Source organism: Hirundo rustica, chromosome 2 (genome assembly GCF_015227805.2).
Source record: "Hirundo rustica isolate bHirRus1 chromosome 2, bHirRus1.pri.v3, whole genome shotgun sequence".
In the NCBI taxonomy this organism is placed as follows: Eukaryota; Metazoa; Chordata; class Aves; order Passeriformes; family Hirundinidae; genus Hirundo; species Hirundo rustica.
Genome location: NC_053451.1, coordinates 84943126 through 84961183, shown reverse-complemented (window position 1 = coordinate 84961183; position 18058 = coordinate 84943126). Strand labels below are relative to the sequence as shown.

The 18058-nt window shown below is 37.8% G+C and overlaps 1 protein-coding gene across 3 annotated transcripts in view; it reads right to left on the bottom strand.

The window, feature by feature from the left end:
• Positions 1 to 18058, bottom strand: part of PPP2R3B (protein phosphatase 2 regulatory subunit B''beta) — a 47840-nt gene that overhangs the window by 29585 nt on the left and 197 nt on the right. The window contains exon 2 of one of the 3 annotated variants that reach the window (XM_040055473.2): positions 16416 to 16796. In XM_040055473.2, coding sequence (XP_039911407.1) covers positions 16416 to 16763 — 348 coding nt within the window. In that variant the 5' untranslated portion in view covers positions 16764 to 16796. Of the gene's footprint in view, positions 1 to 1085; positions 1550 to 16415; positions 16797 to 18058 lie in introns of those variants that run through there. The other 2 variants (XM_040055472.1, XM_040055474.2) reach the window with 2 other exon arrangements.

Below are 18058 nucleotides of genomic sequence, written 5' to 3'. Positions count from 1 at the left end.
TGCGCAAAGGAATAAACATTGCTTATAAAGATCACTTGAAACAAATTCTTGATAATCATATAGAAGACAGAAGGCTAATAGATTCTTAGGGTCATAGGGCTCTGTGTCCCTCTTTTGAAGGTCACCTGAAAGGGACACTAGTGCACTGAATTCAAAATTAAGTAGCAGGCTATATTTAGAATAACTAACAATGCCAGAAATTCCAAGTTAATGTAATTTTTATTCAACTGCTAAACTTCCCTTAAAGAAGGGTGAAAAAAAATTCACACCTGCCTTCACTGACACACCTTAAGTACATTAATTAGAAGTGAGGGTGAAGTAAGGTCAAAGTGAATGCTTTCAGATACCACCATATGTCTTAAAGGGTATTCAAAGAAATACCAAATTTCAGTTTCTCAAAAAAAGTTGTACTCTTTTTCTCACTCCAAGAGATAACAAATCTCTGAACATTTACTCTTTAAGTAGTTCTTCTGATTTTACTTTTCAAATACTTCTATTCTCAATTTTAAGCACACTTTAAAATTGTAGCTTTAACTCACTGTTACAAAACAGCAGAAGTAGATGTGTGAACCAAGCAGCAACAACTGATCTCATCCAAATGAAACATTCAAAATAGACATAATCTAAAGGAATTCAGGATCATCATGCAAGTATGAAAGCACTTTTAACTATATTATGTTTGAGCTACTGAAGTTACAGCCTATATCAGTATATTTTATACACCCAGCTCCGGTAAGAGGTAAATTAACCCCCCCGGGGAAATGCATGTAGATTACAATTATGCAGATTAAGGAAAGCAGTCTTTAAAAGTCTAATAGCATTAAATGCACCAACTTTTCACTGCATATACCTCTGTGCAAACATCATCCGTTAGCTGTGCTACGTGCTTCAGCAAACTCACATTTTTCTTTGCACAAAACTACCTGCACAGTCTTATAAAACACAGAAGAAATCATCATATATGGAACAGGATATCTAAACCCTGCTAGTTTAGTAACAGCTTCCATGTATTGCCTGCAGTTTGAGTTGTTGTGAAAGTACAATTGACAACATTAACTTAATTGTGTAAGAACAGAAAGACAAACCTGAACCTGCTGAAAAGCTTTCAGTCTCTTCTTGAATCTAGAAGGTAAAACAAAATCACATCCTCGAGCTAGCAATGCCAATTCCTTTCTCAGATCAGGATCTTGTCGCAAAGAAATCTCCTTTATCCTCATGCTTTCGGATTTCATATAATGTCTGTGTGCCAGTCCAGGCACTTGAGTCCCAGTAAATAGCAGGGCTGTTGTATTATCACACAGGGCTGCTTAAAGCAGCAGCTGCGCCCAAGTTCTGTGATATTCTAAGTCAGCTCAACTTCGCCCGCTCCATACATTAAAGGGAACTTGGCTGGAATTGCAAAAACAGATTGGAAAGTCACTTTGGGAGCCTGTCCTTTCATCCAGGCATTCCAAAGTCTAAATGGGACAGTATGGAAAATGAAAACCGTGTTTGGAGGAGCATCTATAAAAGCAGCTTCCAATTTTAAAAAGGCAAGCCCTAGAGGAATGCAGAGAGGCCAGTTGTGGTTATTTTCTAGCTTCCTCCTCCTCCCATCCCCCTCAGCTCTCCCTTCTGTCACAAAACACTCACTGTCTAGCTTCAATAAATACCCCACCAAAGGATAAGGCTTATTACCCAGCAATTAATTCCTTTAAAACTCTTTTGTCCTTTAGCAGAAACCCTGTTACATGGGGAAAATGAAAAAGCTTCAGACAGGCTTTAAGAATGGCTCACATAATCAATCAATTTTTTTTTTTTTAACATTCATCTAAGCTACTGTATTTCAAGAATCTAAAATTTTAAATGTTAAGATGGAAAGCCATAGCAGAAATGAAGCTAATGGTACTCCATTGAAACACTGCTTTAAATCATGTTTTACCAAAAGGTTACATTAGAAATATAACTTATGCCACAAAAATAGAAAAAAATTGACAGGATACTTTTTTTTTGCAAATAATTTTATAAATATTAACATCCCCTTACTAGATTGCATACCTGTCACATTTCATTAGCATTACAGTTAGACTCCACTATCACTCTATTTTCAATCTATTGAATCTCAAATATATTTTATGGGAGTGGTCAGGCCAAGTTTTAGTACATATCAATATTCTTCATAGAAACAGAAATCTGATAAGCTTCTGTGAAAGTTGAAATGACCTTCAGTTCCTTCTCCTTTATAGTTTAAGGACCATTAACTTAAAACTAGTAGCTTTCACATTTAAAATGGTATACCTTTATCACAGCAATCTTTGGGAAATGCTGCTATTTTGATGGATTTTTTTTTTTCAAATATCACCATTACAGTTATGAGTATGGCAACTCTTACTATTCCAAGCTATGAACACTCTTAGCACCTCCAAATTCTTTTAAGATAGAGGTGTTGGCTATTTATTATCTATACCTTGTCATGCAAAAGTATAAAAGGAAAGACCTGGCCAATCCTACTTTGTTTTCATCCCTCCTACTTAAATAAGGCCATTTTCCCGATTACACAAATATGTACACAGCCCAAAACCAACTCTTTAACCACTGTGTCAGAGATTTCTTTTACTGGATGGCACAGTTTTACTCCCATATATTCTTTAGCCCTATTTATCCATTCATAGCCATTCTATAATGTTAAAACCCCACAGTAAATATCCTTGTTCAATTAAGAAAAGGAAACTATGAAAAAGTACTAGTGAAACATAGTTTGTCTTAATTGATTCCTTTTTTAGTCTATCACACACCATTAGAAAGTAAATAATCAGAAAATACTTGCTTTCTTGGTTTTAATTTAGTATCCAGTCCTGACCCCACCTCCTGCTTCTTTATTGCAACTTGTTATGAAGACATTTATTTCTTTCGGAAGTGGGAGAACAAGAAAGGAATTGACAAGGCAAGAATCAGACTAGTAGTGGTTGGCATGACCAGACAATCCAACTGCATTGAGCAAATCTGGCTGTCACTCACTGTCTTTCAGGAAGACTAAATCAACTAACCTGGGATAAATCTTGGCCACAGGGAAGTAAACAGAAAACTGGGCATGCAGTACACAACAGCAGCATGCCTGGAACTTGAGATGATGGACTGAGGTGTTAAGAGTAGGAGAGGAATCCTACTCTGGCAACAGATAACTGTTCCAGACCAAAATGTGGAAGGTCAGGAAGGTTGTATTGCAAGGCAGATTGTGTTTCACGTTAGGCAGAACAGGCCTTACTTAAGGTAAGGAAAGGTATCTTGTCACCTAACTTGCTTCCTATTTTCATCCTTTTCAACCAGGTGATGCACTCCCATTTTCTGCTACATCCACAGTCTTATTTGATGTGGCTGTGTTATGTCATTAAGATAATGGACTGTCACATGGAGAGCCAACCTAAGAGAGTGAAGTGACAGTCTGGAACCTAAAAGGCCTGGAGCTCCTGAACCCACTGAAGGAGCCTCAGTAACAAAGAAATGTTTTGAACTCCATTTTGGAAAGAGATACGTATTTCCCTCCTTTATTCAAGTGGAACTCAGAATCCATCATAACTTAACCAGCAAGCCGGGTTCAATATTTTGAATATTCTGCATTGCTTTGCCATAACATTACTTCACTGCTCCAAGTCAATCCCACTGTTAGCCTAATATGTTTTAGCACTGTGGTTTCCAACCTAGTGGTTGTTTATATAGCTGGGTATTTGTTGTTCACAGGATGAACAATCTCCATGCAATTGAATACACTTAAGTACACTGGCAGCTACTAATCACATCCTTTTCACCATCTAAATGGAAAAGGGGTTTGTATTGCCACATTTAAGGAGACTGAGTATTTATAAAGCAATGTGGTCATGAATCCCCCAAGATCTGTTTTAACCTTTTCAGTCATGAATTAACACGGGGGAAAGAGAAAGTCAGCTTTCATCCAGATTGAACTGGAAGTGTTAAAGTATAGTGTTACATTTATTCTAAATCTGAATTCTCTCCAGTGAAAGCTAAGGCAAAATCCTTTACTAGGTGAAGGTCTGGGTGCCAGCCATGAAGCTGTTCAAGTATCCTGGCAGCTTATTATTAGCTCGATAAACAAACAGAGGGGAAGATGCATGTTCAGAGCTTCCTTCCAAAGCTAAAAATAGACACTATGAATGGGTTGGACTTCAGAGACTGTGGCCAAAGAGTTTACCACTTTAACAAAGATATGAACATACACAAGAATAACACAATATTCTAGGTATTGTAGAGGAAATACAATCTTGAAGACTACTGTAAAAAAACCCCTTCACTATTTGGCTAGCAAGCCAGAGTTTGTCAGAAACATATACCAAAAGCATATTAAAGTCTTCAGAGATTAAATGGAAGTGACCTCAAGCTGGAAGAAGCATCCCAGCATCATAGGAAGCCCCCAAGAAAATAATTTTCAGCCATATAAAAGCTTTAGTTGCTGGAGTCTAGTCTTCAATCCACTAACACATGAACCAAGATGACAGAAAGCCTGTTTGGCTCTTGGAGGAAATTTAAATAACGCTGAATAGCCAAGCCCAATGGCAACAGCATGGAACCCAGTAGCATCCCTCAGCCTGTGATGGTGCAGAAATTGAGTGGCTCCTGGGTTAACTGTGGGAAAAAAAAAAGGTATCTCCAAATCAGCCAATGTAAAAGGGCTGTTACCCAACTACTGCAACCCTTTACAAAAGTAACTTAATAGTGAGGGGCAGAACACAGCAGTTAAGAGAAGTAAGGCAAGGTAGCACCTTTTCAATAAAGAAATAAAATGTTACAGCATGACTATGGTAGTATATTCCAGAGGTGTAAAGTGGAAATAAGGCAATAATAAAAACATATAGTTCAGGAAAATATACACGAAGTCAATCAGCTAACGGATGCTTGCTAAAACACACCTACTATGAGGCAGGAAATACAACAAAGAAATTACATAAATGTACTAAAAGACAAATTAAAGCAGCAATTCTTTGCTAGACTAAGAAAACAAGCAAAACCAAACCACCCTGAAATGCTGAGGTTTTTTTTTTTTTCCTCATCACAAAACATTGTGACTAGACTATCACCATTATTTCATGTTACCAAGAATTATTTCTAAACCAGATAGTCCACACCTGGCCTTTGCTATACAGAAAGATCCTGAAACGAATTTCTCACTGGCAACTTGCCATTTGTAGCTGCTCTGCATGAAGAGAACAATGCACTTGTGAGCTGAACAGAATAACAAAGTTCTGTGATCCATCCCTAACTCTCCTTTGGATAGGAGTCATCCCTTTCCAGCAGTACACTCACAAAACCCAAGGGAGGTAACACGTACAACGTGTACACAGCAGAAGGAATCATGTTATTAGGCTTATATTCAGTTATGGAAACTGATTCTTTAAAGTTTGGACTGTGTTTTGAGTATGACATACTGATGAACTGCTAGATGTTGACACTGTGCAGTTAAGAAATCTACCTTCACAAGAAGAAACTGATCCTTTGGCCTTGGAAAGGAGCTCAAGTGCATCAGGGCCTATACATTTTTTTTTTTTTTTTCTTGTAGGATGCAATGCCTCCCCATTGGAATGGTTAGTCTTGCAGGTAAATGCCTTCTCAAATGATTATTTAAATTTTCCAGTACTTTTCGATTAGACAGAGCAATGACTGGCTGTTCTTTCCAGTTGCTAAGAGAATCCAGAATTCTTAGGAGGCAAAACAGTGAGTAAGCAAAAAGACAGCCATTAGATGCCAGATGTGTGGTCATGTTGGTAGGCCAGGAAGGAGGGGCTGATGGGATTTTCTACACATTATCCAAAGAAAGTCATGTCTGAACACCACAGCACAGGCCATTATCAGATTACAACTAAGATAAGATACATGTCTCCTTGCTATGGTTACACAGCCTGGACTCCAAAGACATAGCAAGGGCCTTTTTCAGTTTGTTAACTGCATCTGACAGACTAACTTCAGGAAGCATCAATACTAGAAATTATAAAACCAATGCCTGACAATAAAGGAATGGTTTATATACCTTTAGAACAATTCTCATGCTCTCTGCCATCTTAGAAAATGTCACTTCATATTTTTATTTGTGTACAGCATTAACTGAATTTTAAGGGAAAGGTTGTTGGAATAGTTCTGCAGATGGAGCCTATTTACTGTTAATGATCTTCAGATGACCCTATTCATCGGATCACGAAAACCAGGACCACCCAAATTGATGCTGATGAGGTATTACAGAAAGATATAAGAAAAAAAAAAAATCTAGTATGGATTGCACAAATTAAAGTCATATTTCCTCTAATAAGATGCTATGTTTTAACATTTTAGATTAACCGTGATGCTACAGAGACTATCCACTCTATCCAGATGAAGCTACATGTAGTCCACAATATATGCACTTGTAACTTTACCAATGTAAGCCTCTGAATAGCAGAATTAGGTTGAAATAAAGAATCAATTCAGGCTGTCTCAGAATGCCACAGGTTTGTCTACAAGAGACAGTAGCTTTTAAAACCAAGTCTACTGACGTATATTATGGAACATTTCAAAGTCACACTCACCATTTTGAATATTTAGTCATTTATAGACTGTTATTATTTATATTGTGTCACCCTAATTTAGAAGTTGACAGAGTAGTCTGGTAATAAGAAGATGAATAACATTTAATAACTGTCCAGCAATTTATTTAAACATCGTATAAGCTGTTCAGTACTTCCTCTTTTGGAAATTAACTGAATTTTCAATTAAACCTTTCAAAAACATTATTTCCCAGACTAGAATGATTGGTGCATGAAAGTACAGCTACTACTTTAAGTCCATCATCAGAGGCTAACCTGACATGTCATTTAGTCCCTGAAATCACAAGACAATAATTTTGAGTCAGTGACAACTGCAGGACAGCTTCTTATGATTTTGCTTGAGATTCTTCTCCTTGAAGGTCTTAACACAAAACCAACAAATTGGGAAGCCTAAGATACAGACTTTGTCATACAAGTCCGTCAGTAAAATCACAAATTGCTAATTTACCACCCAAAACCAGGATTTCTGATAGAAGTTCTATGACAACTTAATCTACCATGTTGTTGTATCAGTCTGAAATCATTGCTGATACAGGAAACAGAGGCAACAGAAACTATACTGATTTCTACAGAACTAAATGGAAAGCAGTGCACATCCAAAATTGCAAGCAGGGTACAGTGCCAAAGGACAAAGCAAAGAAAGAAGACAGAGCAAAGAAAGTGGTCACTGGTAACCATGTGAACCTGAGCTTTCAGAATAACTAAAAGGGCAATCATTACACACGAAGAAAAAAGACCCAAGAATTAGACATCTTACAGAGGCAGAACACCACATATGCATTGCCAGAACAGGAACAGTAGTCCTGACTTTCCTCCAATCTCCAATGCTACTGTAAGTCTTTATGCAAAGTTTACATATTTTTTCAAGCATTCTAGAAAAATCTTTCTAAAATACTCAGTCTAAATTTGTCACTTGATAACTAAGTAAGGAGTCAAAATTTTAGGTGGTGCTTTTAGTATGTTAAAAGCAAGTAAGAGAAGAAAATTAGTGATCTTTTGTTTAAAATCGGATGTTACAACAGAAGACTTACAGTATTTGTTGTACATGATGACTATTCACAAAGATTTACCAGGTAGAAGAATAATCTAGCTCATCATTGTTTTCAATATTGCATAATTTCAAATAACTTGCTTTATCTTTTGGTAAAGTATGCCACAAGGATTATTATTCACAATATGTCAGTATTGATCATATCTACTAGAAATATTTACAAAATTTAGAAGATTATTTATTGTTTATCGGTACAAATCTAGCGTCTAAAGGAATAAAACTCATTAGAAACTGTTCTCTTGGTTCTGCTGAATCCAAAAAACCTTTTCAAGCCATTTGATAAGTTCTACTAGCCTTGTTTTGTCAAGAAGGCCGAATTGAACCTAATTCACACTGAGCGCATCTTACAAATATTTGGCAATGATTTCCTCAGCACCCGCTTGATGTTTTCCTCCCACCGTTTTCCTATGCAGACTTCATGCGCATTTTCCTTTTAGACTTCCAGGTCATCTCACCCCTAAATCAGCCAAAGTTACTAGCAAGACCTGCATGGAACAAATATGCAAGTCTAGTTCCATATGAAATGAAACTAAACAGCATGCACAAGGTTAATGGGACACATCTCCCAAGAGCTCATCATTTCTGCAAGTACCTGTGGTCAAGAAGCCGTACTTAGGTGGCTCTAGAGTTTCTAGCTATTTTTTACATGACTGCTATGCAAAAGGGGCACACCTAACATTAAGTACTGGAACACACTTTTAAAAATACCTCTTTGGTCACTGTAGGTTTCAATGGACCCATTTTAAGTTGTATCTGTTGTTCACAGAACACAAATTAATCTTATCTACCAAGACATTGGTACCACGTGGTTAACCGGAAGACAAGAACACCACGCTAACAGCCCGACACAAAGGAGTTATTTACATATTATGCCACACTTAAAACACTAAATTTAGTAACCATTTGCTGCTGACTGTGAAAAACAATGAGTATGCTTAATTAGTATCCTCTTGAATCAATGTAACAACTTAAATTCAATGAAAGCGAGGCAACTTCAAGACAACTGTGTGCGCAAATCCTCTTAAACTGCCAAGACTTGGCCATCTGGTTTTACTACTGGTATTTTGAAGATTTTTTTCACAACGTGGCTTGCTGAAAAATCCTTAGTGCAGCCATTGTCTAGGTCCAACAGTGGACAAACTAGCTCACTGGATGAGCTGCATTTATGATTTTGTACTGAAGCAAGCCCATACAAACTTATGGCCTTGTGATATATGTCCTAAAGTTAATTCGCGTTGATAGATAAAAATGTAATATCATCTAAATAAATGTAAGTTTTGTTTTAATCCAACAAACTATGAGTTAACTCAGAGGAAAGCAGCTCAGAAAAAGTGCAGGAATTTCTCTCTCTTGAAAGGACAAGGGAGGGGGAAGCACGAGACATAACATGATTAAGAATTACCAGGAGAGAGACACAAACATGCATTAGCTACCAGGAGAGAGACACAAACATGCTTTGGCTACAAATCGTTAAAAAGGAATGTAACATCTGCTCTGAAGTTACTTCATGTTAATAGAATATAAATTGTAATACTGAATGTATGATTATAAGTCCTGTATAAACTAGCATGTTAGAAGTTAGGTTTTGTTTTAGCATTTTGTGGGTTAACTTGGGAAGAAGGGGATTCAACAGAATACAAAATATCCCTAGCCTGAAAAGGTTTGGGAGGGACACGGAAAGAGCTTGATTGGAATTACCAGAAAGGAGGACAGAAGACTGTCACTGCCAGGAATCACTGAAAGGAAACAAAGGGCAACAGAACACAGAGATGATAGCCTGGAGAACCCGATGATGGTTTCAGATCTGTATCTCGATGGTCTCCGGCCAAAAATCAGCATGTCTACACCACACCTGGAACCGACCATCGACAGCATTGTCCTCCTCCGCTGATCCATTCAGACTCTTAGAACTGAAACTTGCATACTTAATGAAGCTGCCTCGGATGGAGGACTTACATCATCTCAGGCCTCTCTCCGCGATCCAGTGTATAAAAAGAGGCTGCTGCAAACCCCAGATGTGAACTTGGGGGATAACAGACTGGCAGAGTGTGTTATCGTTGTTCACCCGGCGCCGACCCCGGGCTCGACGCTGTCCTTTTAATTGTGGCTGTCCGAGACTGTTATTTTGTCTCTTAATAAAATTCCAAATTTTGATTTATTGAATTTGGTCTTCTCATTTATAACAGCCTCACGTTCATTTCTTGCTGACAGAGTAAATGTAAGGCATATGAAGGGGTTCTCAAAAAGTAAAACAGGTTCTTAAGCATCACTGAATGCAAAAAAAAAAAAAAAAAAGAGAAAAAGCTATCTCCTTTATATCAATCACAGATTGAACACCCATTAAAAAATGCACTGTTTAAATCATTGATGTAAAGCTATAATTAAGTTTACCTGTTTTGAAAGACTGGACAGAGAAGCAACTGGAAGTAATGATCTGTAAGCTATGATTATATAGCTCTGAACTTTTTTTGTTTAAGTGTCAGTTACTCACAAAGGAGTTACTGATTAATTAATGTCATAATTCAAAACTGAATTAATTTTAATTGTCCTGTGTCAGGATTCAGGTAAGCTTCAAACTTGAAGAAAGCCACACAATTCTGAATTCCTTTTCTCAGTACTAGAAATGCAAAAAACTCCTAAAACTGGATGCAGTATATAAAAATATGAGTTTCCAGTAGGACACAAGTGCAACTGCCACTCTGAAAGAGGACAAAAGTTCACTATTTCTTTTAATAAAGCACAAAGTGTAAACAAAATCAATATAACTGCTAACAAAAGTAACATTTATATGCCAGGGTAACAAGATACACATAGAATAAGGAGCACTATCAAAACCCTACAACAGTGAATAACTCAGTTTCTCAATTATAAATAAAAAGAACAGTTAGTTCTCTAATCAGGATAATGATTCTTCTATTCCAAGCTATTCAGTACAGCAAAACTTAAGATGAATAACACAACATACTACCAGTGCTGCTTATGCTGGATACTATTATGTCATCCCACTCAAAACTAATAACGATTTTATAGGAACACCTATAGCTGTGCTCTTCCAGACATTAATAAGAACTTTTGCCTTCCCTTGCTTTGTTGGCACTATAAAAAGGAGCTTTATTGAGATGACACTAATGCTGACATCTCTCATAGTACCCTGTTATCATTGTAAAAGTACATCAGTTTGATACCAGGTTATTTACAGTCTCCCTTTAAGTCACGAGTTGAGAGCCAAGTCCACCATGCTCCCCACTTGGTGATAGGACATAGCACTACGAACACTATCTTTGCATGACAGGGAGCTGGGGAGTGCCTGTGTTAGGCCACACAGCGCAGCCTGGTGTGCAGTGCAATGCTAACACAGCTCACACCGGCCAGGCTCCGGAGCCAACAGCGCTGCTGGTACGAATGTGTACGAGGCAGCAATGCAGATGCAGACACCTTGTAAAATGATGGTGTCAGGCAAGCCACCCTCTACCTCAAGCCCACAGAATTAAATTGTTTCAAAAAGCAACTGTTAAGTGTTATTCAGAGTTCAGTCAATGTTAAAAGGTTTCATAATAGCCTCCCTGTAAATTAAAACTCCATGTTTAAACCAAGTAACTGCTTACAAAAATTTGGCAAGAATGTTATTCATGATTAAAAAAGCTAAGCAGCTATATATTAAAGAAGTAAAAAAAAATTACAAGTTTTATCAATAGGAGGACAATGAGCCTTAATTGCCACAGGATAACAAGCAGGAACAGTATGCTTATCAAATAAAAGATATACAGAAACCACTCCAAGAAGTGCCTTCATATCAAAGGTTGACCCTGCAGAGAAATGGAAAATAACTTTAAAGTATTTCTGATTGTATCACATTCTTTCCGCACCACCATCCCACAAAATACCCATAGGAAATTCTGTGAATTGTTTCCCCAGAGGCCTTTGTCTTGGATTATGGAATCTAGAAATGTGTATTATATTCGATCTCTTAAAAGCTGTTTTTTGGGAGATATTTCATCCTTCTCTCACCCTTCCAAGGGGGAGGGGGGCCAATGCCTTCTGGTAATGGCCCAGCCATTAAAACCAGGTGGGGCAGTGTTTCTTATCTCTTTCACCTCCCCTCCATCCTCCAGGGGGACATCTTCTGATAATGGGCCATTAGGGCCCACCAATGACATGACACATTCCATCATCCCATTGTGAGATGCTCCACACAGTGGGGGAGCAGCCAGCTGTGCCCAGCCAGATAAAAACTGGGACTGAAGGACACAAGGGATCCGGGTTTTTCCACTGGATTCCTGGAGGAAGACTGGACCCATTTCACCACCACTGGACTTTCTACAGAACCATCTCTACTCCACAGAACCACATCCATTACTCTAGGAAGACTTATTTGGACTGCTTCCAACACTCTGACCAACAGGGTGCCAGGTCATATCCCTGACTCTGTCAGGGTTGTTCCAGGATTTTTGTTTGCTTTGTTGCTTGTTTTATTGTGTTTCTTTTTTTTCTTTTCTTTTTTTTTTTTTTTTTTTGTACACATTTGTATTTTCTTTTTTTAAAATATTCCTAGTAAAGAGCTGTTATTCCTATTCCCATATCTTTGCCTGAAAGCCCATAATAGCAAAATTATAATAATTTGGAGGGAAGGGGGTTTACATTCTCCATTCCAAGGGAGGCTCTAGCTTTCCTTGGCAGACAACTGTCTTTCAAAACCAAGACAGCCTTGCACACCAGCTGGTTAGGATTAAACATCTTGCTTGTGGCACTTTTTAGGCCTTGAGGAATAGCATTTTTGACAATGTGATGAACAGTGTACAATTGTGTATACTCTACGTGTTTAAGGTAATCTAGAGTCCCAGAAACACTGTTTAATCTATGGACAGTAGTGCTCAGGGTTAGAAGAAATCTACAACAGCTATCCTTCAAGTCTGAAAACTACAGATCTTGAATTTCTTCAACAATATACTCAGAAATCATTTGAGACTTGAACGCTGACATTTTTTAATGTCTCTAAATTTTTGTTATTTGAAGTATATAGTACATACAAATCACAGGCGTACTTTGCAGAATACCAAGTGCTAGCAAGCACTTCATATCACATAAACAAAGTGACCAGAACTTTGCAATTACCATGTTTATACAATGGGTACAGTCAGATATCCACCTCACTGTGAATGACACCATACAAGGGAAGCAAAGTACCTCTCAAAGGAACAAAACCCCAATCCTTAAACAATGTCTTGTTTCCATTTGTACTAAAACACACTGAAAGACGAATTTTCATGGTAGAATTCTGAACAGATTTTAAAATGTGCATTTGGATTAAGTCAACAGTTTACTCTTAAAATGGCTTTAAGTGACCTGTCCAGATGAAAAAAAACCCATAAAGACCATATAGGTTCTTTCATTATTGGAATAAGTACTTTTGACTTGTTAATCAAGGGAGGGCTTCAATTATCTTGAAAGATAGCAAATTCTCCTCTGACAAGACATTAGTGTTTCAGCAAAATATATAGCAACTTCTGAATTTTGGATAGAAGTATAGCCCGAAGGCTTCAATTACAAGCTAATCTCTGGAAAAAAAGAAAAGATCTCCTTGAATACAAAGCTGACAGCTACAGTACTTTTAAATGCTGTTAAATGGTTGCAATCAGCACACCAACTTATTTCGCTCATATGCTAGTGTTTAAAGTATCAAAGATTAAATATGTAATTAGATTCTAATTAAGAATGCTTCCATTCAGAAAAAACATGTTTTGCTAACAAGTACAGAAACCTGTAGCATGAAAATTATGTTTTCCTACACATTCATATTTACTTCCTGGTAATTACTAAGGATGATGGTTTTCTGTTATGGTTTGGTGTTCTTCAAAAAAGTTGCAGGAATATTTTAAAAAACAGGGAAAAGTTATACAGCAGCCTCACCCATAATCAAATGCAGTGATTTAGCTCAGTGATACTGAAAATGTATCACGCCAAAGTAAGTTAACTGCTTGTATGCTGCCTTAGGAGATTTCCAGCGCACAATAAGAAAAAGTTTAGTAAGATGCTTAAGCTGACTTATGTAGGAAAAAAAAATTCCAGCTCTTTATGGCTGGATGTAAAAGCCCTTTTCTGATAACACCCTCATGCATAAAGAGCTAAGCACATTAACTTTTACCATTTCCTAGGACTGCTATTTAGAATTTAAATCTGTATTAGCTTGTACAGTAGGTCCAGTATCTGAAACATTTTCTTCTACTTATAGAAACAAGATGAGGGCCTCAAACTTACTTAAAACTCTTATGAGGTAGGTAAAACTACTGTGGCTTCATCTGAGAAATACAGTAAGATGCACAACAGCAGATACATTAGCTTTGACACTGCATGAGGTAGTTTGTGGAAGAAAGTGGGGTACAATATGCTTTCTAAGAGAAAACAGACTGTCATGGAAAAACATGCAGACTAAATTTATATTTAAGACCTGGTGCCAGCTGCAAATGCAATTTACACTTAGAGATTAAGAAACTTTTGGATGAAGATTAAGTTCACCTGAAAAATAAAGCTATAAATAAATTTCTCATTGCTTGGAAATTCCTCCTTCCCAAGCCACTGAAGCAACCAACCACCTAACCCCTCTAGGTTTCAATCTCAGCACTATACAAACAATTCCAATTTAGTCAAGGACATTACTCTTTATTAACCTCTTCTAGTTCTTCTTTATGGGATTTACTTCAAGCAATCAACCAAGAGCATATGAAGAGAAATTATAGTACACAAGTTATTGACCAATAGCAAATAACAGTGGTTTTTAATGGAAAGTCTTCCTTTGTTTGTTTTTATCTGATACAAGAATAAACTGAGCATCTGCTGACTGACTTTCTGCATTTCACTAGAACAGGAAATACAATAGTGTGAACAACAACAACAAAGTAAATCAATCATCATGTCCTGTTGTCTGGCTGGTGATTATACATAAATACATGTTTCTATTATTGTAAATCAATCTAGACAAACACTAGACTGGACAGTGGTGTTTTGGAGCAAAGAAGTTGTCAAACTAGATTTGAAAATTAGTATTTATGAAACAAAGAGGTCAATTCAGATTAAATATTTAAGTGCAAAATAGTCATGCTCTTACTGTTGTGGGTTAATGGATAAGTCTATACACTCAACACATATCAACAACAAACAATAAATAACTGATATTCTTAAACATTCCAGCTTCATCCTCTCTACCCTCACCCTACTGAGCAGGCTTCCCTGGGATACCAGGTTTGGACACTGTAATAAGTTAGATACCAAAGTACGCAGAGAGATTGAGTTACAACCTCTCAAGATTTTCCAGTCTTATTAAAACGTACCTAATCCAAGACAGTGAATTTAAAGTCCCATAGCACAAACAGCATAATGACTCTTTGAAGTCCCTTATGAATGTCATGACATTCAGTGAGGTCAAGTGGAAGGTCCTGCATCTGGGTCAAGGAAATCCCAAGCCAAAAACAGGCTGGGTGGGGAATGGATTGAGAGGAGCCCTGAGGTGGAGGACTTGGGGATGTTGCTGGATAAAAAGCTCAACATGGCCCAGCAATGTGCAGTTGCAGCTCAGAAAGCCAACTGTGTCCTGAGCTGCATCAAAATCTGCTGGCCAGCAGGGCAAGGTTGGTGATTCTGCCCCTCTGCTCTGCTATGGTGTGACCCCAGCTGGAGCGCTGTGCCCAGCTCTGGGATCCTCAGCATATGAAAGACATGGATCTGCTGGAGCAAGTCCAGAGGAAGGTCACAAAGATGATCACAGGGCTGCAGTACCTTGCCAAAGAAGACAAGCTGAGAGACTTGGGGGTTTTCCACCTGGAAAAGAGAAGGCTCTGGGGAGAACTTACAGCGGCCTTCCAGCACTTAAAGGGGACCAACAAGAGAGCTGGAAAGGGGCTTTGTACAAGGGCATGTAGTGAGAGGACAACGGGAAATGGCTTTAACTGAAAGGGTAGGTTTAAATCAAGTATTAGGAAGAAATTATTCAAATTCTTTACTGTGAGGATGATGAGAAACTGGAACAGGTTGCCCAGAGAAGCTGTCCATCTCCCATTCCCGGGACTGTTCAAAGCCGGGGCTGGATGGGGCTTTGTGCAACCAATTCTAATGGAAGGCACCCCTGTCCATGGCAGGGTGGTTGGAAGTAGATGGTCTTGAAGGGCCCTTGCAGTCCAAGTCATTCTATAATTCTATGGCTGTTGATCATACATAAGCAACACTTAACTTTGTCAGTTACGACAATGTTTTCTGTCCAGTTTTGCTTTTACAATTTATGAAAAGAGCTAGAAACTAGATTGAACTGAATTGCAAGCTTAAAAAGAACATTTCAGGTTGGGGGCAGAGTTATCATCCTTGCATAGAGAGCATTGTCTGTTCAAAATAACGAGCTCATTAGGAAGGAAGTGCTGAGTGTACCATGCAGTACCAATACAATTACTTTGTTAATATGCAGATTCAGTGAAGTCAAATTTGAGTCTTCTACTAACAACAGTGCCTGGTATCATTAGACAAAGGGATATTTGCAGTCAAGGCAGTATGTTACAAAAGGAACACAAACACAAGGACTTAAATTTATCCACAATTAGATGGCAAGGAGCCAAGACAGTCTTATGGAAGCTTATGCCACCTATCCACTAACACTAATGACACACAAACATTGGTATTTTGTGTTTAGTGCTGCTGCCTCACTCCATTCCTGATACCTCATCCAGGGAAACTATTTACTGACATAATTTGCCAATGCCACAAACACAAAAGTCAGTTCCATTTAAACAAATAAATCTAGTAAGAAACAAACTTACTTCTTTGGTCCTCAAGGATCGACGTGTTGCTCTAACATTAGAAGTGTTCCTTGAGCTGGCTGGAGTCGCCAATGGAAGAGTAGTAGAAAGCTGAGGAGGACTGAAAGACATCAAAGGCAATCTGGTATCTCCTAATATGCACTGCTTGGAACTGGAATCTTTACTGGTGAAACTCTCATTTTTACTGTTTCCTGAATCTGTGTTACCAAACTCTGTTTTCTCCTTATTCTTGATTCTTCTCAACCAGTCCTTTAGTGTCAGCTGAGTTGCAGGCTGACTCAACCAGCACAAAAAGAGTTCATCCACCTTCATTTTCACTGCAGGTTGCAGAACTTTTCCAGGTGACATTTTCTGCCAGTTTCCCTGTTTTGTTGGTTCAAACTCAAAGTAAATATTTGAAAATCATATAAATATTCCACTCGACTCGCAGTGTTTCACAGGCATTATTTAACAAAGTATTGATATTTTTTCCCTCAAGATACCAACAGAAGCTGGGAGCTATATTTTTAACACGTGATTTCAACAACATTTTATATGTTAGCCACAAATCAGTCAGAGTCAATTCCAATAAATTCTATTAAATAATGGATAACTTCTTTTAAAAGCATACTGTGTAAATGGTGGAGACTAGAGAACAAGAAGCAGCACTCGGGCGTTCTCAAAGAGATAGCTAATAAATATTACAAATATCCGCTAAGAATATGTGTTAAAAACACGTGCATTATCAGAAATAAAACTTGAAAATACTTGTAATTGAAGATACTAAGAACTAAGTACCTAAAAGCAGTTTATACTAAGCCCTGGTAATAGAAAAAAAAAAAAAAATTTAATAAGTAAGTCTTTCAGTCAAGGGGTTTAGAACTAGGACTGAAGGCTCAATTTTCATTCTGAGGTTGTGATACGCATTTAAAATCTTACATCTCCCCATGTGAGTGACTCCCAAAGCCCTGTCATTTGATAATTTAAAATCCTCTCATCTGACATTCACTTTTGCAGTTTTTCAAAACCAGTGTAACTCAAGAATTGCAACAGTGTATTTTCATGCTCAATTACACACCCGAAACAAACTTTTTTTTTTTTTTTTTTTTTTTTTTTTAATTTGTTTTGGAGGTTTTTTTGTGAATGGAACGCGGAGAACGGCACCAGAGTTACTATCAAGATTTTCGGCATCCAATTACTTGATGATTTGTTACAGTTCAAATAAAATCTATGCTTCCTCGTGTTTGTGGTTTTTTAAAGCCCTTCACAGAATCTGATCTACATGCATAAAGCACACGATCAAAGATATATGATTGACTATCCTGGACGTCTCTTCCAACCTAAATTATTATAAATACAAATACTTGGCTGAACAAGCCTTAAAACAAACACTTCAATTTGGAAACGAATACCTAGCAAACGAACAACGTACTAAAACCTAAAGCTCATCCTCGTCCCACGGCAGAACTAGAAGCCTTTTAACACTGCACCAATTAAACTTTCCAAACCGCTAAAACTTCGCAGTTAAGTTATTCCGTTTCTGAAAAGGGAGGCCACCTCGTTTCCCTGCTTTTTAAAGCTCAACACCTTCGCGGCTGGCGGCTGCGCTCAGCCATCCTCAAGCGCCATTCGCCTGGAAAGAAACGGTCCTGGAAAAGGACCAG